General features: G+C 40.9%; 1 protein-coding gene and 1 long non-coding RNA gene across 4 annotated transcripts in view; one reads left to right on the top strand and one right to left on the bottom strand.

The window, feature by feature from the left end:
* Positions 1 to 17,371, top strand: part of LOC110988587 (dimethylglycine dehydrogenase, mitochondrial-like) — a 31,013-nt gene extending 13,642 nt beyond the window's left edge. For 2 of the 3 annotated variants that reach the window (XM_087136919.1, XM_087136921.1), the window contains 13 exons: positions 425 to 589; positions 2,214 to 2,418; positions 3,107 to 3,355; positions 4,537 to 4,735; positions 5,540 to 5,659; positions 7,896 to 8,050; positions 9,224 to 9,441; positions 11,573 to 11,703; positions 12,073 to 12,290; positions 13,037 to 13,194; positions 14,121 to 14,180; positions 14,314 to 14,451; positions 14,535 to 17,371. In XM_087136919.1, the coding sequence (XP_086993045.1) occupies positions 425 to 589; positions 2,214 to 2,418; positions 3,107 to 3,355; positions 4,537 to 4,735; positions 5,540 to 5,659; positions 7,896 to 8,050; positions 9,224 to 9,441; positions 11,573 to 11,703; positions 12,073 to 12,290; positions 13,037 to 13,194; positions 14,121 to 14,180; positions 14,314 to 14,451; positions 14,535 to 14,732 (2,214 nt within the window). In that variant the 3' untranslated portion in view covers positions 14,733 to 17,371. The remainder of the gene's footprint in view (positions 1 to 424; positions 590 to 2,213; positions 2,419 to 3,106; positions 3,356 to 4,536; positions 4,736 to 5,539; positions 5,660 to 7,895; positions 8,051 to 9,223; positions 9,442 to 11,572; positions 11,704 to 12,072; positions 12,291 to 13,036; positions 13,195 to 14,120; positions 14,181 to 14,313; positions 14,452 to 14,534) is intronic. The other variant, XM_087136920.1, reaches the window with a different exon arrangement.
* Positions 9,724 to 18,290, bottom strand: LOC147799037 (uncharacterized). Its single transcript, XR_015425240.1, has 4 exons — positions 18,041 to 18,290; positions 14,512 to 14,690; positions 11,569 to 12,282; positions 9,724 to 11,085 (listed from the first exon to the last, which is right to left on the bottom strand). It is a non-coding gene; the product is annotated as an uncharacterized LOC147799037 (long non-coding RNA).
* Between the last annotated feature and the right edge of the window lie 5,317 nt (positions 18,291 to 23,607).

Raw genomic sequence — 23,607 nt, 5'->3', positions numbered from 1 at the left:
GCTGCTGATCAGCTCACTCGCGTTGACCTAATAAACGCGTGGAGCTGAATGGCCAATGAATTTGGCGGGCTGCTCATAAGATCATGCTCAATCTCTTGGTTGTAACTTACACTCATTTTTTGAGGAGGAGTCAGGAGGAGGCTGTGAGGTTGGATGTAAGTATAAAAGGTCGCAAGCTTCCACCTTTAAAGAAACGCCATTGCTCCACTGGTACAGACTTTTACAAAACGCCTGTTTAAGATCCAAATAATTGCATAAAAAAATTTACTTGTTAGTTTTTTCAACTTAAAAGCTAAAAACTTTTCAAGACAACAATGGGTTAGTTGGCTACCAGTAAGAACTCTCAACCAGACTTTCTTGGGCAGATTCTCCACACATGGACATCAGATTAACATTTCTTTTTACTTTTACCATGAACACGTAGCAAGTGGGCTTCCACAAGCCAGGTACCATACGTCTTATCACTACGTCAGATCGCATGGATGAAGCCAAGTACCAGATGTCACGAGCCGGCTGGCACAAAGCGACGCAGGAGCTGATAGGGCCGGAGAGAGTGGCCGAACTCCACCCTCTACTGAACATGGATGGGGTACGGGTACCTCTTATCTGTCAGACTTTTGTCTGTAAAACTTTAAGCCAAACAAAGGACTTTGTGGACCGAGACCTGGCGTTGAGAAAGAAAACAATTTTCCAGAGTTTCCTGTGGGAAAGATCACAACAGACTATATCACAAGCAAATTTCAATGTTTCAATTAAAATTGTAAAGGATGCTTTTCTTCAAGATTTTGCAATAAAGTGTGGAAAAAGTGATTTCAATTCACAGCCCTCAAACTAGCCTGTCAAAAACTTGAACGGAGCATGAAGGAATCTGGTGGCATTACTACGGGCGAACTATACAAAACTAGGCCCTCAAAATTTGATGTTGCTTGGTACACAAGTATAAACTGGTACTATAACTTACAAAGTGATTTTAGTGGTCATTTCTATCTCCTTGCATGTTATTGCCAATATCTTATTGGTGCCTTAAGTTTTGGAGAAGTTTATTCACAGTATTGAGATTTCCAAAATTTTCAGTCAAGGCCACGTGATAAAGTTATCACATGGTATGAATTGTTTTCAAAATGGTACCACAGAGCTTTAAAAAGAAGTGCAACAATCATGGATGCCAGCTCAAGGCAATTATTACAAAACTGAAACTTTCAAAGCAGGTTTCCCACTCAAACTTGTAAGGGATTTGAATTACATGTATTATCTTCAAACTCTGTGTACATGTACATGGATAGGTCTTGGTGTTTCGCAGAAGCCAATTGAATTTGGAGATTGATCAAATATCAAGGTCATCATGGTTAAAAGCAATAGCTTTCCCACCATAACTCAAAAAGGTGAATGTACCTGCTTCAAATTTTGCGGCCTTTAGAGGTATATTCAAAGGTGTAGTGCACTACTTCGGTCCCCATTGAAAATAGTGTAAAATTGGCATTGTTCAAGGCCCAATAACATGCGTACCAACATCCCTGAGGTTTCTGAAACACATGTTAAATTATTGTACGGTCCATAATCTTTCAATTTTTTTTCAACTTTCTGTGGGTTAACCGATTACATTATTTTATTTAATCCCACAAATTAAAATTATCCCCCGAAAAGTGATTTTTCCAAATTCTGCTTGTAGCCATTTTTCAAGTGAAAACCATCAATTTTCTTGGGCACTCAGGACCATTTTTCAACTGTATTTATTTAGCTATTCTACTCTGAGATGAAAGCCCAAAGACCCAGGGAATTGATCCTGGAAAAAAGTTTCACACTCTCACCATTTTGGGGGCCATACAATCTCCTTTTTCTAAAGATACCGTGGGGGACACTTTTAATGCTAATGAGCTGGCCAGAAATTCTCACTTGTATTAGTGGACTGCACCCTTTGGATTTGGACCTCGTAAGTAACAGCTACAGGTCATATGATTGAAAAGAATTGAAATTGTTGTCTTACTATAACCTTGAAATAATTAAACATTGGAATGTAGGCTGATTTTACTTAATGTCCTCATGAAGCCATTTGATTTTGAACTTCATGGGCAAAAAGTCGAGGTATTTATTGTGAAATACATATTGTAGAAATAGTTTTCCAATGTTTTTATCACAGATTAAAGTCATTAGTGTAGGCATTGGCTTGATGGGACATTTGTCTTTGTTTATATACACCGTTCTTGTTTCTGTAGATATTGGGTGGCTTGTACAATCCAGGAGATGGCCACATTGACCCTTACTCTCTGACCCAAGCTTATGCCATTGGAGCTCGTAAATATGGAGCCGAGATCTACATGCCAGCCAGCACACAGGGCCTCAAGCAGCGCAGTGATGGAGGCTGGGATGTAGAAACTGAGCATGGCACACTGACTGCCAAGCGTGTTGTAAACGCTGCGGGTCGGTATTTATGTGTTCAGTCAGCGTAGGCCTATACCGTAACCCTTGCTATCTGAAGACAAGAGAGTATTGCAAGGCATTCTGTGATGGAAGATGTCAGATCATTGTTTCTCAATGTACAGTTGTCCTTGATACTCTAAGTAAGACAGAGGAGGGAACATGGAGGAAGAAAACGAATCAGAGACAGAAGAATTTGCAGATAAAATGTGGAATGCGATCCTTGTATCAACCATGTTGTGTACTAGGAGGAACTCTTAACGTCGGTACATAAACATCTGACCACAATGTCAACATATTGATGGAATGATTATGATGTGGTTGAGTACGTGTATGGGTTTTGTGGCCTTCTCATGAGATGGGTTTGTGCATGTCATTGTCCAACCCCATGGACAGACGTCTAGTTAATAATGAACATGAAAGCATGGTTCCCTGCTTGCATCCTCCACCAGTTATTGCACAGTTAAAGCCAGCACACTGATTGCAGAGGCAAGACACAAGGGCAGTGCTCTGAAATACCTTAAGTTGGGATTGCTCTCTGCATGTTCTAGCTCCCAGCTAGCTTGGAACATTAGTAGTCGTGTTGTCAGGGCTTATCGGGGGCGGTCAGTTATTGCCAAGCACTTGCCGTCACCCTTAATTGCATTAAAGCAACATTTCTTTTTCCCCCACTTGCTTCTCATTAACCCAGGATTTTGGGCCACAGATGTGGGTCGCATGGCCGGCCTGGAGCTGCCCATAATATCCATCCAACACCAGTACATCGTCACCTCCACAATTCCCGAGGTACAGGCCCTCCCGCGAGAGGTGCCAGTCATCCGGGACCTGGAGAACTCCTACTACCTCCGGCAGGAACGGTCAGGTTTACTGATTGGACCGTATGAGAAAAGCCACAAGATGAAACAGCAGGATGACTGGTTGAGGGATGGTGTGCCCCCGGGTAGGTGTGATGATGCACCTCCCTCCCATCGCATCATAAAATAACAAAGTAAAAAGCATGAGCTCGGCTTTTCAAGAATCAGATAGCCGGTTATAATAGATCATGACTTTGCTGAAGACTAAGCACTGCCAATCTTGAGCAGCAAGCTGCAAACGTTGGGCTAAACGATGAACACCAAGGTCGGCACAAAGAGTGGCAGTCAACTCTAGGAAGTCCATCAAATTATGTGGCTGCATGGATGGCACCCTCCTCTCAGTGGAAATGAGGGTTCCTTTGTTTTAATTCTTTATGGTCATTTAAACAAACCCAAAGGTTCCTCAAAATTGTACGGGCCAGAGGTAGTCCACAGGGCAACGTTTACATGCAGCAGGAACACCTCTGAATAATCGTCCGGGAAAATAAAACATGGAATCAGGCAAGAGACTGAAAAACCCTATTCAGGTGTCGATATGGGTGGGATTGGAATCCCAGTCACTAGAGTTGAAAGGCAATTTTCTGCCAGCAGTTGAAAGTTGTGGAATTTTTAAAGCATTGCAGAAAAATTCATGGAATAGTCTTCCCTTCTATAGGAAAGACCTTTGAAGTAGCATCCAGTACCAGTCCCACGACTCTCCATATAAAGTCCAAGGAAGACTGCATTCAGATGTCTTAGACGGCTTTGCCAAACTACAGTTCCTAATTTTTTTTGACCAACATAATAGCATTCTTTGCAAAAACTAAAATTCCTGGAATTCCTTTCCTTTACCGTAGTCCCGAAATATCTTGAAAATTATCGGAAAGAGATGGAACTGACAGGTCCTAGAGAAACCCGGAATCATTTGCAAGTATAGAAATTTTCCTCAGTAATCCTCAAATTTCAGACCAGCACCGGAAGATAGGGGAGTCACGAGGACAAAAATATAGCACAAAAGTCTTGAAAGTCAATGGATTCGAAATTCCAGTGAAGTTTTATATTTATCCCAAGGTCTGAGTTGGCAAATTTTTTTCAGTGATCAGATTTGTAACAAGTCATTGCAAAAAATCAGCACTTTTAAAGCTACTTAAGAGACATCTTTATCATACACATACACGGTAGTACACCAAGGTACAGTGTGATTAGACTTTGGTTCTTGGTTTTTAAATCTGTGTGCAAACCTTGTGACTGACAAAAAGATTATTTCTGCTTTTGTCGTCCATTTTAGGCTTTGGCAAAGAGTTGTTTGAGAGTGATTTGGATCGACTTATGGAGCATGTGGAAGGGGCCATGCAGCGTGTTCCTGTCCTCCAGACTGCGGACATTCAGAGCATCGTTTGTGGACCCATCACCTACACCCCTGACACTTTGGGGATGATTGGACCCTACCAGGGACTGAAGAACTTCTGGCTTGCCTGTGGCTCAAGGTAGAGCATTAAATAAGCCTGTTAGTTGCCATGTGGTCATAACAGCCACACCAACAGAAAGTGCTAAGACTCGGTCACAGAGGAGAGAGTGTGTTATCTTCAACAAAAAATGAAATGAAATGGCATATATCATTTCTTGAAGCTAACTTATGGGATCCAATTTGATATATTTCATTCATGGCGTGGTATTTTGTTCACAAGTGGGCTTTCATTTCTTACAAGGGGAAATTGGTCAAAATGCGTGGTACTCGGGCGATTGGAACACCTGTTGTACACATTGTGATTGTATGAATATACAATCACAATGTGTACCTAGACAGTCTTTGATGTATGTTTGTGTCGATCTCAAAGGTACAAGTATTTCCACATGATTGCGTACATGTAGTATCAAGGACCATTGGGTGATGCTCTTTGCATCTGTTTATGTTGATATCGAATCTAGGCATCACTGGCTTTTATCCCCGTAAGATCCACATATCATATGAGTGGTTTTCAACCAATTTACTTGTAAGTGAATGCTTGTTTAATGGCCTCTTTTCATTTTCAAATGCTTGGTTCTCTTTTGTCCTGTTAGAAGTGGCCTTAAATAGACTTGCTTGGTATTTGGAAGTTTGTGTAGGCAGTAGTCATTCATTGCAATGTGGAATTTTGCCCTTGACCGATCTCTACACCCTCTGTCACTTGACTCAATGGTAAAACAGTGATTGCTAAAACAAGTGGGAGGTATCAGGCTCGAATCCCACGTGAGTATTAGCTTGTGAACTATCAGTGTAGTACTTGGTTGCTTTCTGTGTCTTTTTTTAGTGGTGGCATCATCCATGCTGGTGGCCTAGGCAAGTACATCAGTGACTGGATGATTGACGGGGAGCCACCGTATGATCTGGTGGAGTTGGATGCCAATCGCTTCGGCAATTGGACAAGCAGGTTAGTCCTTCCTCTATTACTTGGAAGAGAAACATCTTGTGATTGTTCACGCTGAAAAAGTTGAATGCGAAGGAGCTGTTTGAGAATGTGATTGTTGGCTAGTGGCTGAATTCACTTGTCACAGACACAGCGTTACTTTTGTTCTGCTCTATCATTCACTTACGTGCTTCTTATAGAAGGTTTTTTGTATTGTGCGCATTCTAATGAAAGCTAGCTGCTGTCCCAGTGATGTGTCTTATTTCCATCTAGGGCCGGAAATAACACTCATGCCCTATGGAAGCCAGTGGATATTGGCTGAATTCATTTACCGTAGACGGAGCCACACTTCCAATATGCATCCCACTGAAAGCTGGTCACTTTCCTTTTGCTGTTTGCCCTTGTGCCAACCCGTGTGCGGGCCTTGCTATCTTTATGTGGACCCGCAATGAAAGCATGTCCACATCATGCAGGTTGTATGAACCGTGCAATGTATGGACAAAGGCAGTTCTCCAAAAAAGGGTTTTTTTTCTCTGAAAAGCAGACTTTAGAGGCAATTGGGCCAGGGTTATCTGTAGCAAATCCAGCCGTGCAAGTGTTCACAGTTCAAAATAAATGAGTATTTTCACCAAGTTCTCTTTACGGATTAAGAAGAAAACAATGTCCGCACGAGGTAGGGGGGCTATATAATGTAACTGCATGTCTTTTATCATAAAGTTACGGTAAAATATAATACTATACTCAGCAAATGTCCCGACTCTTTGCCCGTTGTGTGGAGTTTGAATTTATCGGTTGTGTTGGTCTTGTTTGCTAACAAACCTTGCCGGCCTATTTTCATGCACGTGCACAGCGGGTCCGCGTTGGGCTGTGTTTTCATGTCATGTTATGCGAGGTCGAAGCCTGCTTTCCTTTCTGGTTTAATCACGCATAGGGTGAGGGGCCCAAATGCAACTTGAAGTTGCGCATATGCAAATTTAAAGTCGCGCGTATGCTAATTGCTTGGGACCAACTTTTGACCAATGAAAAGTGTTACTGTTGCATGGGACGCCTTAATTACAGGAAACCACAATTAGTTTGTCACTCTATCACAGCCTTCCAAACAGGTTGACCTTCTTCAATTTGCTGACAAATTTTCCTACCGCCACCCCAATGCTCCTTCATGTGTTCTGATTGGGGAGGCATCAATCCTGTTCTTTTTCTGGCTGGCAAATTTTGGCGGACCAGCAACCCAATACATTGTGCATTTGCAATTTTGGGATAAAACTGATCTCTTTTGTCTTGGAATTGTGTAACCTGACTATAGTATAGCGCCCCCCTTTGCCAGGTGGCTATACATGTACTCCAGACTGAATGTTCAACATCAGTGGGAAAACGAAATGTGTTGCACTTGCTGTGTATTTATGTAGGTAATTTCACTCCCGACTAAAATGTTCAACGTTATAGTGGGAAATTTTGTGATGATGATGTCATTTTAATAACTGATCGGACCCTTTGGTCCCAACATGGTTCGGGTATGGTGTATCCATGGTTCGGGTCTGGTATATCCACGGTTTGGGTTCGGAGTACCCATTTCTTACCGTTCAGTTTGAATGTATAATATATTGCCAGTATGGTCGGGGTCTGAGTATAATACTAGTTTTCATAAGTATGCCACACAGTGTACACAATGTATATACATTTCGGTGCAAAAGGCCTGCACCAGAGTGGTCAGTCAAATGGAGTGCCTGTTAAGCTCTTTATAAAATAGCCTAGGAGTTTGCAAAGTGAAAAGAGGGCTCTTCTGCTAAATACCGTGCATTGTGTGTATGCTTCTTGTGACCTATGCTGCAGTTGCATTTTGCTTAGCAGTATTTCGTGCTCATGCAGTCTCACCACTGTGACACTGGACCCTGGGGAGACCGTGGAGTATTCACAGAGAGTTTGGTGTTAGATATCTTTGGTTTGACATCCTGTTTCCATTAGCTTCATGTGCTTATTGAAATTGGTTCTTCAAAATTAAGTGACACTGATATTCAGGAATTCTAGATTACAGTATTCATTGCCAGTGTCACAGTTACACTACTAGCTGCTCAGCGTCAAGTCGCAGAAGTAAATTCAAAGTATCAAACAAACACTCTATGTGTTCTTGAAAGATGCCATTTCAGAAGTTGTGCATTTGGGTAGGTAAACCTTCTTTTCACCTGCCGTGCCACCACTCCGCCAAGTTGTTCCCTACCCAGAGAGCATCTGTCGGAAATGGGGCAATGTTTGTTAATTGCAGGGAGTACACGAGCGCCAAGGCACGTGAGATGTACGGCATGAACAATGCCATCACCTGGGCCCGTGAAGAGCGGTGGGCGGGCAGACCGACCAAACGCGTCAGTGGAATATATGACAAGCTGAAATCCCGAGGAGCCGAGTTCGGATTTCATTCAGGTGGGTATTGCATGATGGTTGATATAAAAAGTTATAATGGTCTAAGAGAGTAAACCCTCATCACTATCCACAAGTCTGACCCATATTTCAATCATAGCCTTCTTTGTAGTTTTTGGAGGATTCTGAACTGCAAATCATGGCCACAGCCAGTAACTTGAGCTGTAAGGAGCGAAAATAAAAAAGTTTTGCCAAAATTTTCCGCACTAAAATGAATTTTGAGAAAATGCAATAAAAGTTCTTGCATGAGTGCCCACAAATACTTATTATAAATATTAATTTGTTAATTGTCTTTACCCTGTTGTTCACAAAAAAAATCAATGTTGACTTCTGAAAAAGGGGACAGTAAACAAATACACGTATGTGATGTCAACTATCATTTGTATCTCAATTCTGCCCATCAGCAGGTAAAGTGTCTTATACTTTGAAATTTTTGATTTTGTATCCAAGTGCATGAAATTAGAATTGTTTTCAAACTCCGTGAAGTAATGTCTCTGTGTCCAAAAAGTGCTTTTTATCCACTTTTGTGAAATCCCGGTAAGTCTCAAATGTCAAAGTACATATCGAGGTCCATTTGCGAACTCTGTTAGATCCTATATTATGAACAGCATATCAGTATTTAAGTTCCTGAGATACAGATTTTTTTTATTTACCATGAAATCACTTGTAGCTTGATACCCGATGACGTCATCGTGATGTCAAACTTGCATGCACTCACAAGGGCAGATGCAGGGGGCAAATAGGGGCCATGCGTGGCCCCCCTCCCAATGTTTTTAAAAAAAAGAGAGAAAAGTGATTTGTTTTCTCTTTTCCAGGTCTGTTCCTTCCACGGCGTGAAAAAAGCCTCTAGACGTAGCATCTCCCCCAGAAAGGCCAAAAAAAAAATGACATGAGAAAACTTGAAAAATGTCTGACTCCCCCAACCCCCCCAAAAAAATTTGGCCCCCAGAAGAAATTTCGTTTCAAGTCCACCCATGTGCACATCTAGGGATCAGGGGTGATGTTCTTGGTTTCAAGTTAATACATAGCATACAATCTTGGAGAAAAGCCACAGAGAATCATCCAGAAAAAAAAGGAAAGAGAAAGATAGATCATTACAAACCCAAGAGGCGACCAGGCAATACTCGATCACCTCATCAGCCCGTGTATAAATCTGCTGTGGTTGTTTTATCTTAGGCTGGGAACAGCCCCACTGGTTTGCACTGGATGGCGACGAGGCCGGGTACAAACCCAGTTTTCGTCGGTCCAACTGGTTTGAGCCGGTTGGGCGAGAGTACGAAATGGTGATGAAGCGAGCCGGGATCATCGACCTCAGCCCGTTTGCCAAGATTGAGGTGACGGGAAAAGACGCTTACGGATACCTGGACAGCCTGCTGGCCAACAAACTGCCGGCTGTAAGGACTATTATGTAGTTCCCTGCTTGTCTATAGTCCAATACTTCACATTTTACAAATATGGTTTGAGGGTGGATAGTAGATTTCAGCTCCCCAAGGTATTGGACACTAGGTCCCAATGTAAAATTGACCATTTGTAGATGTTTTTATATGTTTTTTTTTACACCAGAGCTGTTTATAGAGAGAGGAGAGTTCCGACATGAGTGTCTCAACTGTTGGAACCAAAATGGTGGATTGTACATCTGTGTACATGGACAATTAGCACACAGTAGCTGCGTTTTGTACTGCATACATAATGAACAGCCATTTTGGTTCCAAAGTTTGAAATCTACTGTCTATATACAGCTGTGCCACACATCTGACAATTTTAGTTGCCATTGAATCATCAGGAGCAAGAAAAGGCAGCACATGAACATGTGCAGCCATCTGTTCATGTGTATAGTGTTCGTATAGCATAACTAAGGTGATGCTGGTACATTCCTTCTTTGCCCATGTGCACCATTCCACCAAACTGTTTCCGGGGAGCACGGTTTAGCACAGTTACTATTGTTCCAGGGAAAAGTCAGTACGTTAGCATACACTACTCAAAAAATAAGTTAAGGACCACTCTTTTCTTAACTTGTAATTTTTTTCCAAGTAATGTATGGGGTCTAGTTCTTTTATTTTTTGTTTGTCTAGATGGTGTTCTCGATTAAATAACTGAATAATAAAAAATGTTTCAAAACATCAAATGCACATTTTCAGCAAAAAGTGTGCACAAGATAAAAAGTGGTCCTTAACTTTTTTTGAGTAGTGTACGTTTGACTTGTAAGTTAATACTTACATATGCTCCTGGTAAATAACAGAAATGGTGACTAGAACCTGATGATAAATGAACCAGTGAGAGTCCAGCTCTCGATCATGAATATGTATGAGGTATGGTATTTTTCACAAGCCATCACATATAACAATAGTACTTTACCTTCAGCTGGAGGACAATAAGACAGGAATGTCTGTATTTATGCATGAATATACACATTTTTCAAGTTCCGATTGCATGGGATTTTGTGACCTTCACCTGTCGAAGTTTTATTAATTTTTATTTCTGGTAACGAGGGTTCTTCAAAAGTGCCCATCACAGGCTTCACAGTAGCTCACAGAATTAAGAAACCTGGCAATGAGCCCGTTTAAGTACAGCAGACACTGTTTGGTTTGGGTAAGATAGTGTTGATATTTACTTCAATTTACCATACTTTGCTCTACACCACCAAATAAGCTAATGAAGGCATGTTCGGGGGTAGGGGAAACCCTTTAATGGTATTGCAACATGTGTCACAAAGGTGGAAAGTTAGGAAAGTATTGTTGGCCCACCTCGCACCCCTCTTCGCGTGAAGCCACTGCGATCATTAACGAAGTACTTGACTGTGGCCACATATGAAACTTGGTTGTTGAATTTGTTGGCAGGATGCAATGCTCTGAAAATCTTGTCCACATTTGTTGAAACACCTGTGAGCATATTATACACAGATTCACCCTCTCTTCTCCTGTCGGTGAGGGTGCACTTGAACTGTGCCCGCTGAGAGTATCACAGTGCGGTCGAAGCTGCCTCCTGTCCCGACCGCCCCCCATCATTCTCAGGGGTGCACCTTTTGTTCTGTAATTACGCTACGGAGTGGAATAGATAGTGTCACCAGGTCAGTTAGAACCCTCGTGAGGTGGAAGCTTTGTTTCTAATGCAGCCAGGTCAACTAAACGCTGTCAACCAAAGTTAACAACCTGTAGAGTCACGTATTATGGTGTATCCGATTCAAGGGTCCATGGGAAGGGATAAAGGAATTAATTGTTTCCATACCGACTGTCCAATTATTGTCTTTGAAAGAATCCTCACCTAGCCCCCAGAGAAAGGTCACGTAGTTGTACCATTTTTAAAGCACTGGCATCCTCACCCCCCAAAAAAAATTGAAACCGGCAACATGTTAGGGGACCCCCCCTTGGATACGCAACCTTTCTTTTACCAAACGTTGGTAATGATTAACCAATGTCCATATTTACATAAAAATTCCCAAGCACATATTTGTAGTGGGTATGGATGATTATCAGTATATGTCTCAGACAAGGAGTGATTCGCCCCTCTGCATATCACCGTACCTAGGTTGGTCAATGCGCCCTGTGCCATATGCTGTCACCCAAGGGAAAGGTCTACACTGAGGTTACAGTAAGCCGACTGGCAGAGAACAAGTTCCTGGTCATCACAGGTTCTGGCGTAGAGTTCCATGACCTCAGGTCGGCCTAGAGTATCAAAAATTCCCCTTTCTCTGTCTCGTATTAGGAAGAACGAAAATTCAACATAGGTTTCAAGTTGTAGAAAAAGGTTACCGTTACTTCACATTTGAAAAAAAAATTAAATAAACAGCAAATTACCATGAATTTTGTTCGATTGCTTCATGGATGTATAAAAGAATATACTAAACAAAAATATTTTGAAATCACGGGAATAAGTTTGAGCGTTACCGTTAACAATGAAGCATACAAAGGGCTTGAACACCTTCAGAGTAAACTTTGAAATAAGTAATAATACTTTTAGTGTAAAATTGTTCAGTGTTATAACCGCCCCTCCAATCTGAAGATGTGTTTGTAACTTTCCAAAACCAGTTGGATGGAAGATTTTGCTTGGAAAGGCAACTACGAAGTCAGCTTAAACAACTTCACTGACAGCATGGCCTGTCTCTGCCTGGCAGGGCCGTTGTCTCGAGACGTGCTGGCTCTCATCACTGACGCCGACCTGACCAATGATGCATTCGCCTTCATGGACGTCAAGGATATCACTGTCGGCGATGTGCCCGTCACTGCTGTCCGAATCTCCTACACAGGTAATGCAAACCGACTTGAAGTCAGAACACAAGAGCATCATGAGATCATTACGTTTATAACACCTCACCTTTAGATTCTGTATCTTGACTGGCTAAGAGCTTGTCACATGGCATTCACTTATTTATACTAATTTGCTGTACAAGATCAAATGTACTATTCCAATAGCAGCCAAAGCACTACGGGCATAGCAATTGTTATCAGGTGCCAATGCATGTTACACAAGTGTACACATTCTATTTATTCCCAGCTGCTAAAAAAAAGACACGACAGGGCTGGGTTGAAATTTCTTTGGTCGGGTGGTATGAAGAATTTCTCGTAAATTGTCAACAAATTTGTTTCAACAATTATTTAAGTTACACTTATCAGTTATCACCTAACTCAAGAAGAATCTATGGGAGGGGATTTCTATTAAAAGTACACATTGTTTGCTTTGGTCTTGTGGTGTTGTAAAACTATAGTTTCTGCAGCCTTTCTATTTTTCACATTCATTTCTCTTTCAGACCTACTTGTTTTATGTCACTGGTAGTTTGGGTCATCTGGCTGATAGGCATCTGAAACTGGCATAATATTCTCACAGAATTACCCCTCCCCCCAAAAAATAAAACATGTCTCTGACATCCAAGGCCTTATTTTCAAATTATACAAAACAATGCATTTCCAGATATAGTAAACTTTCAAACTTTTGAATTTTGAAAACAGCAACCAATTAATTTGTTTAAAAAAAAATGATTGTTTTCTCCTCAAGGCGAACTTGGCTGGGAGTTTTATCACAAGGCGGAGGACACTGCCAAGCTCTACGATGCTCTGCTTGAGGCAGGAAAGCCCTTGGGTGTTGGAGACTTTGGATTATACGCGATGAACGCCATGCGCATCGAAAAGGGATTCCGCATGTGGGGACAAGAGGTAATTATGGTGTCAAAGTTGAAGGACATTAAGCAAAGGCTTCAAACGGTAGCAATGGAAGAGTCCTGTTAAGTCCTGTCAAGTCCCACAAAAGTCCCTGCTAGACCATCGCTAGTCATCTAGTCTCAAGCCAAGTTACAATATTCAAATGATTTGTGACAGAAGCATTCCTTTGTCATTGTTCACCTTGTTTACATACATGTATGACAGGTCTCCTAGAAGGACTTGTTACTGCACTCATGGAAGGATTTGTAATGGGCTCATATCACCTGTGCTACTGGTTGCATTGCCATTTATACATGTATCTGTCTTCAAATATAGTTTGTGATTTTGTTGTGAAATCGTAACTGCTTTGACTGAATAGGTTTGATATGTTATGTTATGTTATAATAGGTTTTTATGTGACTCTTTGAAAAAACTGTGATTTATCTTTCATCGTCTCTGAAGCAATGGATCCTTCAACATAGAGAAGAACGTTAATGTAGAGAGAAAGATTTTTGTTATCTGCAGGTCCCGCTTGATTGGTGCCATTTGGTGATATCCTGTCCAATAGAGTCAGTAGTTCTGCTGACTTGTCACATTTTAACGACGCAATTTGTTTGCCGAGTGGGGTCCTTTATTTATTAATTAAAGTTTTATCTGCTCATCCAACATCACATTTAACGCCAATTATATGATGATAACGAGTGAGAAAGACAGTGAAGAAAGGTTCAGTTTTAGAGGTGGGAGGAAAACCCCGGATAAATGTTTTGGGGAAAACCCACGGACTCGTGCAGGGACTGAACACCCAATCCACATGTGGACCAAGCCGGATTTGAACTGCGGCCCCCAGAGGTGGAAGGCGAGGGAAAAACACTACACAAACTTTATTTCTAACTGTTGAAGTTACATGTACATCACCCGCTGTTCCATGTTTTGTTTCACAGATGTCAATGGACAATAACCCATTTGAAGCTGGGCTGGATATATTCATCAAACTCAAAAAGGTCAGTCTGAGAAATAGGTCCTGCAAATGAGGATTCGAGCCAACTCCCACATCATTGAAGTAAGCTAGGCTTAAAATAAGAGAAAGCTTCAGAGTATTGTCATCAGAAAAAAAAAATGTCTCCACTTTTTCAGAAGGCTGACTTTGTTGGTAAGGCGGCCGTTCAGAAGATGAAAGACGAGGGACTTCAGCGTAAACTGGTTCTGCTGACGGTGCCCAACACTGACAATGTTGACCCTGAAGGCAACGAGACACTCTGGCTTAATGGCAAGGTGAAAGGAAATGTGATTCATGCTTCTGGTAGATTGGGGCAGTTTCTGAACATTACTTACTGGTTTCTGAACATTACTGGTAGGTTGTCGGCAACACCACGTCAGGCTGTTACAGCTACCACCTCGGCCAGAGCATCTGCTATGCTTACCTGCCCATGGAGCTGACGGCAGTTGGGACAGAGGTTGAAGTAGAGCTCTTGGGAAAGAGGTACCCCTCAACAGTGACCAAGGAGCCGCTGCTGCTCAAGGAGCAAGCCAGAAGGAGGCAGAAATCCGAATAAGAGGTGAGAGTGTTCAGCCATCGGATCAATGCTTGCGTAATACGTATTTTAAAAGAACGGTGCAGTTAACTTTCTAAGAATCATTTTTGTGCACGTTTAAACTCTTCTTCGGTGTATGAACGCTGCAATCTCTTGGGGGTTCAGTGAACTATAAACACTCAAAATTGACCAAGCTTTTCCGGACAAGTGAGGGCGCTGTGATGTAAATCCAGGAAGACACTGTTGAGTTTGTACATGTGTGATTTCATGTTCACGTTTTGAATCCCAAATTAGCTCTATGAAACAATTCTCAGAAAAAGTTGATCACTGGCCTTTTGCAATTATGCATTGTGCAACAATACTTGCCAAAGGAAATTGAAATGTTCTGTAGGGAAGTATAAAAAAAATCTATCAATGTTCTGTGCACAAATCAATGCAACATTACGTTTCAGCGTCTTGGATTACATCACAGTTTTGCTCATGAATATCCAAATTTATATTAGCACAAACATCAAAAGAGAACCGAAAATGAAGATAAAAATAGCAATATAAAATTAAAAATAAAATTAATTAAAACACAGGGCAATTTTAAGGATTTTTGTAAAATATTTCTACTATATGGTCCCTTTAACAAGATTAAAAAATCAGTGCAAGGGGTTTCGGACAGTTGCAGACATTTTTGAAATTTAAAGGGGTCATGTGATCATCGTGGCAATCCGATCTAACACCCCAAGGCTACAAATTGTGTAATTTGCGTTAAAGAAGTGAATGTGTGTTCATACCGTACAGGCCAGGGTGTCTATCTGCCCAAGAATTTAAACTGCAAGCTGGTTTCCTATCTCCCTTCACATTCTAGACTTTGTGAAGAGGGAGTGGGGACCAGTCCGGAAGTGATGGGAAGTCTTACCTTACTTGTTATCACATGCAGTCAATGAATGACAACTGAGATTCCTTTATCTTTGAACAAAGAAAATGCTTCCCTTTTTTAAATAAAGCAAGGTAACTAGCCTGCGTAACTTCTAAAGAGAACCTCTCTAAATACGAAAGAGCGAAACTAGGGACAAGACAATTTAGAGTGAAATCACTCTCAATTGAGATTGAAATACTCTGACAAAAATAATCACTTCAGTCGGAGTTCGAGTGAAACTGGATCTTTTCGACTGAAGAAATTTCACTCTAAAACGTCTGGTCCCTAGTTTCCGACTAATGCAGGAGTGAATTTTCACTCTTTGGAATTTAGAGCGCATTCATCTCTTATTTTGACTTTTCTACAATAAAAAGGTTTATAAATGAAGTAAAGTGTTTGGACATAAGATTTGAAGATGTATTCACACTCCAGGCTCCGAGTGTAAAATATCATGTGAGTAATTAAAGATAGTATTAGAACCCGTGGAGTTCTAGCATAGGTACGTGTCACATCCAAGTGGGGGCCTTCATTTTTCTGTACATCGTATTAAAACTTCAGAGACAGCTCACGACAATGAGTTAGTTTTACCAAAACAACTGAAATATTTGTGCAAAAAAGAGGTAATACTATTACCATTTATGCTCTAGGCAGGGCATATTGGGCACAGACATAGATATAAGGAACGCTGTGGTTGTTGATTCTCCTACAAGAATCAATTAAAATAAGGTTCCTAACACTGCCGCATGTGGACCTAGACCACGGCGTTTGATTTTATAATTGTCTCTCCTGAGAAGAATTACAAAGGAACTGTATTAGGAATTTCCGATGTTGTCAAGCCCATCACATGTCCTTGGAAGTCGGCAAACCCTTCCAAGCCATCGGATGGCAAGTCAAGTCACTCATTAGTCAACAGTGGCATTCCTTTGTCATTGTTCACCTTGTCACCTATGGCAGGACGAGTGATAAACTCATTGGCAATACTGTACTGTTAGTTTTGTCTCATTTTTTCAGTGGGTTCTTCAAAGCTCAAAATTTTGGACGGCCAAGCAACCTTGTTTATGCAAAGTAATTTGAGACCAGTTTTTCGTACGAGAAGGGAAGGGGACTTGATTTTCATGAATGCATTGATAAATGTATGATGGGTTTTGTAAGTGTCAGTGCAGAACCGTCGCTCAAGATTGTGATCATTGTGCCCTTTGAAAAGGTTTTCTTGCGCCAGTGTTCAAAAAGAGAGTTGTATGTCTGCATTTGACAGAACAGATATCAGTGTTGGGCAATTAATTAATGAGGACACTTGAAATCATTGTATCTGATACATGCAAGTATTGTATTCAGCAAAACAGCGTAATGTGACATAAAACTGCCCAGTGTCTTCACGATATCCTGCCCGTTTTGTGATGTATGGCAAATCAGGATTCAGATGATAATGCCAGGTATTGAAAAATGTATGGGAGGATCTGGAACCAATTTGTTTTCTTCAAAATTCGTTACATTTTCGAATCATCATTTCTTATTGTTTCCAATCAAGGCTAAGGCGACACGTCACAGCAACGTTTCTATCATTTTGTTTCTGAAATTGTCGTCATCAAACAGTAATCTTTTAACATATTATTCATGTAATGTATCCTTTTTTCGGACTGAATATTTTTAATCCAATTTAGCTTACTTCAAAAGTGTATTTCATACAAATAAATATTTTAATTAGATCAGAGGATCATAAAAATAAAGATATGAAATTTCAAGTCAATAAGAATTTTTGTCGACTCCATCACTACAAGTTAATTTGTACTTGCAGTGTATAAGACCGACTCAAGACAAAATTTGAAACTGAGGCAGCAGAAATCGGGCAGTATTTACACATGCATTTCTGGAATAATGACATCACAGAATTTTGATGTTATTGGAAACCTTCGTGGTCTAATTATTAGTTTAATGCGATAACATCTCTGAATGACGTGACGAAGTCAAATAACGTGAAGAAAGAGGAAAACAAGGCATCTGGAAATTCCCTTCAGTCACTTCACGATAATGGTGTTGTTATTGTGAAACTTCACAAAACAAACAGTTTGTGTTGAAATCAAGGCCATGTGACTTTTGGTCGTAATGAGCAGTTCGGTGTGGCCCTGCGCGGATTTGGGCACATGCTTGACCGTGAATGACCATGCTTTAAAATACCAAACTGGGTCATAGGTAATGTTGCCCAAAATGCAGTCTACCAGGTCTCAAAATAATGTAAAATGTGCTACCTCATTTAATTCAGTGTTTAAATTTTGACCTTAAAGAACTTGAAATTTGATACTTGTTAGCTTATGATCATAGAGCTCTAGGCCTATGTTATGATTATCGGCATTCAATACGAGATTTCGATATAAAAAGGAAGGAAACAAACAATAATGAAGTGAAGAAAGGGGTTAAAAATTACCAGTATGCTTGAAATACTTCGGAATTTCACACCTCCCCTTCCACCGTTGATACTTCGTCAGTTTGCTGCAGCAGATTTCGAACGAATAGGTCAGTACCCCCAAGCTTCTTGATACGCCACTGGCACGGTACGAACTGGACGCGTGCGCAAATGATGCCAAAAAATCCCTGCAAATCAGTGAAAAACTTACGGAAGCGTATAAAGGCCAATTGCAAAAAAAAAATTGGAGATACTATCTCGCCACGGCGACTTAATTACTATCTCGCCGCGGCGAGTAAGCTAAAACTACTAGCTCAACTCGCTGCATATTAAATTTCAGGCTAGGTACCAGACCCATTTATTCTGACTACTCTCCCCCAGATTTCCGGAAATAGTCGAATTATTCCGAACTTATCCTGTCCGTATTGAATTCAGTTTTACGTCAACACGTTTTCATTAATGCTCCTCGATCGAAATTGTAAAAATTGTTACAAAGATTAAAATGAATAAAATTGGGTAGCCAAATGAGTAAAGGGAGAAGAAAAAGAACATTCGGATTGTATCGGTAATATTCCGGTATTTCTGGCTGCGTCTGTACCAGGAATTTTGTGAACTGCCCGGGTTATATCGGTTGGAGTACTCCCCAATTATGAAGCAGAACTAGGGTCAAAAAGATTGGAACATGTTTTGATAAATGGAAAGCATTTTTTTAATGGAACGTGTTTTGAAGCGAATGTAATTTTTTAAAACTTCGTAATTTAGAAATGTGGAATTTATTTTTCAAAAGCGAACGAAATTTTAAGGATTTAAAACATGTTTCTAGATTTGAATAAAGTTTTAAAGAGTAGATGAATTTTCATTGACGCTGCTTATTTTCTAGATTCCAAGGAATTTCAAAGAACGGAATTTTTTTCAAAGTCCAAAAAAGACTGCATGGAACAAAGTTTTAAAGTTCAATTTTTTTTCAGATAGAACTAAAATATTTTGTACAGAACGGACTGAACATATTTTGATATAAGCCGCCGCAGCGAGAGAGTATCTCGAAAAAAAGTTTTTGCAAGTGGCCCTTATACGCTTCCGTAAAAACTAGACGCAGCGTTTCTGCTGTGCATGCGGCAAACATCTTGGACAGAGTTTCATATACGGACAGCACTTGATGTCTCTATGCCCAAGCCTATGAAACTTGTCTGAAAAAAAGGTGTTTTCCAAGTAAATGCTAAGGAATTTTCTCAGCCAATGTTCACTTTTTAGGACATGTTATTACTTTCTGTCGGCCGTTACAACATATTAAGGGGAGAAAATTAGTGTTGTCTGTAAATGTGGAATTTGTCAACTTCCTAGATTTTGTTTCGCTCACAGCTAGCATAACCTATTTTGATTTATACCAGGCTCCACAAAGAGAAATACTGTCCTGCACATCCTTGATAACAGCCAGCTGATTCCCGGGTTTGCTGCTGGCTCTGTTCATAGTGATAGCCCGTAACATGTGGGCTAGCACTAACCTTGGGGAATAAGTGATGTCCTGTGGTGCACCAGACAGTTCCGGCATTCAAGTTACGGTTCGTGTCCAAACGCATATCTGCCCGCGAGCTCGCTCAATGCTTTACACAAGCGTCGATTATCAATTCAATATTTTTTTCTATTTCTTCTTCATTGCTGAAAGTATTCTCACTGCACTTTATTCGTTCATCGAAAATTGATCAGGATAACCAATAATTTGAAATATATCACCAAAAAACACGTGGTCAATGATACTTATTGAGAAGATAAATTACCACACTGTGATTGTACCAAGGCCATGTTTTTATCACACAGCCGACACTTTGCCCGTGCCAAGGCATTGCCATTGGAGAACCAAAAATTAAATAACGGTTCACAAACAGGAAGTCACAGGTCGTGCACAATGTGCCATAGTGCAAGCCCTCAGCACTTCTCAGCTCCTTTTTGGGGCCTGGGTGACGACCAACGATGAGCCTCGAGCTGGACCAAGCGAGGGCGCAATTTTAGCAACGGAGCTCCTTTGGTCGGACTGCACTTTGCTGGTTCACAAACAACGAACGTGGCAACATTGAACCCGGGAAGAGGTTTTCAAGATGCATTTCGATGTTGTCCTATTATGATTTTTTTTATTAATAAAATGATTGTTTACCAAATACTATACGTCGTACCAATGTGTGAAATATTAGTTTATTTATTGGCCAACAGTGCCAACTTGACAAGGAAAAAATTTCCATTTTTTGCTTGATGGTTTGGCCATGTGTGAGTAAATATCACGATGTGAGCAAAATTTGGCCGAGTGTGAGAAGAACCAACTGATTGCGTTAAAACAACTAAGTATTGAGCTTTTTGTATTTAAAGATATAAACAGACCAAACAGAATCAGCAGCATAGCTGCAACAATAAACATAACAAGATGGAAAGTTCTAGAAAACGGGTGGTTTTTCATTTTTGTATTCATTTCATGGCGTTGAAACGAGGGTGAAGCCTCGCGTCCAGTGTCAAGCAAATACAAGTGCCTTCTTTGCCTTGAAACGTGGAGGTTGCTGTCTGATGAAATGCGACCAATTCCTTTGGCAAAGAATTGACAGCGTCACTCAGTAAATTGCCCGGGATGAAATGAGTCCCAGATTTGGCAATCCTGTATATGTGTGTGTACATGTAGTGATGTTAGTTCGATTCATTCGCGTGGTTCCTGTGAAAATGGAAGCCCTCAGTACCAATCTTCGTAGCTCAGAACTGATGTAAATCTTTGCCACAGGCTTCTCGGTCATGGTCTGCTGAAACACCTGAGGGTGGATGACATGATTTTAAAACTTACAGGGCTACCCACGATAAATTTGCGACGAATCAAAACGGAAAAGTGGATTGACATATCCTGTGGCGAAGCCGTTTGATCTCTGTTTTGTCCTAACCATGCAGAGGCAAAATAAGACCTGTGCATGATTTATGTTTTTAGGTGGTCTTCCAACCTTCAAACGGAGGCCCTTAAATATATAAAAAAAAAAAGTGGATTGACATATCCTGTGGCGAAGCCGTTTGATCTCTGTTTTGTCCTAACCATGCAGAGGCAAAATAAGACCTGTGCATGATTTATGTTTTTAGGTGGTCTTCCAACCTTCAAACGGAGGCCCTTAAATATATAAAAAAAAAAAATAAAAAGGACAGTGAGCGAGGGAGGTGAGGGTCCAAGATCCGCACTAAAGGTTACTGGATTCGTCATGCAGTGCGTGGAGGCATGACGTCATAGCGCTTCCCACTGCACTGTGGCAATGTGTAGGTGTTATCGTTGGTTGATCATGCATTGTTCTTACGGTTGATTTATTTTTTATTTTTTTTTTTTTAGTTTTCCACACACTGCCCTCAGAAATTAGCAATTGTATTTCTCTCATCACAAATGACGAAAATTGAAAAATGTTTCAACACAACCTGTTTTGTGCAAAAGTAATTACATGTACTCCAAATGCGTCGTTTTCGATTTGATTTCTTCGAGCTTAACACTCCATTTCGTTTCAATTGTCATCATTATTTTTTCGGCGAATTGAGTCAGCATTTTACGTACCAGCAAACTTCGCTTCCAGGAGTGTTCGATGTTTCCGCAGAGTAATGCAAGCCATTTTGTTGCTTCCACTGGAATAATAGATCGTTTGTGTTTTTCAATCCAATTAGTTTGACATTTATTGTACTTTGACATGCACGGGAGGTTGGTATTTCCCGCTTGAAGTAACCTAATACCAGCATAATTGTTTAGATTTTGATGGTTTTTTTCTCACTATTATAACTCAAAGCCTAAAACTGTAGCAGGCGAGTTAAGTAATGTCAGTTCACTCGGGGACTTTAAATTCTAATACCTTAAAATGTGACCTATCTTATATCAATCTGGCTCGCTTCTAAAGCTTTGCTGGCTTCAGTTTCATAAGTTGTATAGTGCTGGATGTCCCAGTTCACTGCAAACTTTCCGCAGGGTCTGTTTCGCACAGATTGGAAGGGGGATCGGGATAGCGTAGAGGTTCTTTGCTCGCTTTGCACCGATGAGGCCTGGGTTCGAGTCCCGGCTTGGCCCAGGCTTTGCATTTGGTTTCCAGTCCATACTCGCTCTCGCAGGTTTTCTTTGGGTATATACTCCGGTTTCCTCCTGCCGCTAAGGCGGGACCCTCTTCGTAACTCAGTAGGGACCCCATTGGAATTAAGTTGAAAAACTTTCATGGGCTATCCTTGGTATTATTAATTGTGATGGAAACACTGAATAAATCCCTCGCAATCAGTGACCCGACATTGGTTTACCGACACCAACGCCACCGTTGTGGATAGAGTGAACCAGCGTGGGTATCATTGGTAGTCCTTGTGAAGCAAACTTGCCCTGTGACATTTACAATTTCAAACCACAAAGGCGACAATGCATAGCCTTGTTTTCTGGGCACTTTATGTCTGCCAAACTTGTCCAATACAGGGATTAGAGAAGGTCAATGCAATCCAACAGCGACAGACAGAAATCCGAATCAATCTGAATTTGACAAACTTGGCTCATTCCGATACGATCTGATGATAGAATTCGTGACTCAATCCGAAACCAACAAAGGGTACTGAATCCTAATCTGACAAAATCCGAACTTATATAAATAAAAACCTGATATCTGTGTTGCGAGTCACCAACATGAATGTAAAATTTATGTTCATGTATGTCTGACACCGTTGAAGACCTAACCAAAAATTGTTCACGAAGTCTAGGTCATAAACAGTGACGACATCAAATAAGTATTTTGGTGCAATCCCAGACTTTCTTTGGGCAAAAATACTGATGAATCCTTTCGTCTATAAGAAAAGTTTCACACTCTCAGAGCAACTAAGGCAATAAAATTATGCGGTTGCAAATAGTCACTTTGTTCCAACATGGAGGTGGTTGTATTAGGCAGTGTCCGCTCACTACACATAAATAATTGTGTTTGGCCGACACAAACCTTTGTCTCATTGTCTGAACAGATAAATGGAGGTATCCGAAACACAACCAGGAAATATTGTAGCATTCTGGCAATTTGCACGTTGTTTTACCACAAAAATGCTAATAATTATGCATGTCGAAATCCACCCCCCCCGCCACATCCACCCCACCTCAATTTCCCCAGCCCCCAACCAACAACCACCACTAAAGCGCACAGCAGAGGTCCACTGTGTGTAAGTCTCTTAATCACAGTCGTGCAATTATTGTTGACATTCGGCAACAACGAGGCTAGCAGTGGAAGACGGGGGTGGACTTGTACCCACCCCACCCCCACTTTTCAGAGTGAGGGGAGTATCATATCTTCCCCTCATTTGTCTTCCAGTTACAGTTGGGAAGTAGGGCTATATAATGATTAATATCTGCCTAATCTCTCCTCATATTTTCGGAAAAATGGGACTTACAAACAAAAAAGGCTCCAAATGTACATAATATTTTCAAAGATAGAAATCATTTCAAAAATGAAAGAAATGTTGCCAAAGTATTTACCTTAAAAAGTTTAGCGGTCAGAAATTACCTCAGACCGCACTGCAAGAGCAAAGAATCAATCTTTCCAGGTGCCCTCAAGTGACCTCCAGACCCCGTGCCATAATTA

The sequence above is a fragment of the Acanthaster planci genome, linkage group LG05 (assembly GCF_054643075.1).
Source record: "Acanthaster planci isolate LZ-2023a linkage group LG05, COTS_SCS, whole genome shotgun sequence".
Classification (NCBI taxonomy): Eukaryota; Metazoa; Echinodermata; class Asteroidea; order Valvatida; family Acanthasteridae; genus Acanthaster; species Acanthaster planci.
This window is presented reverse-complemented; position numbering and strand designations above follow the sequence as displayed.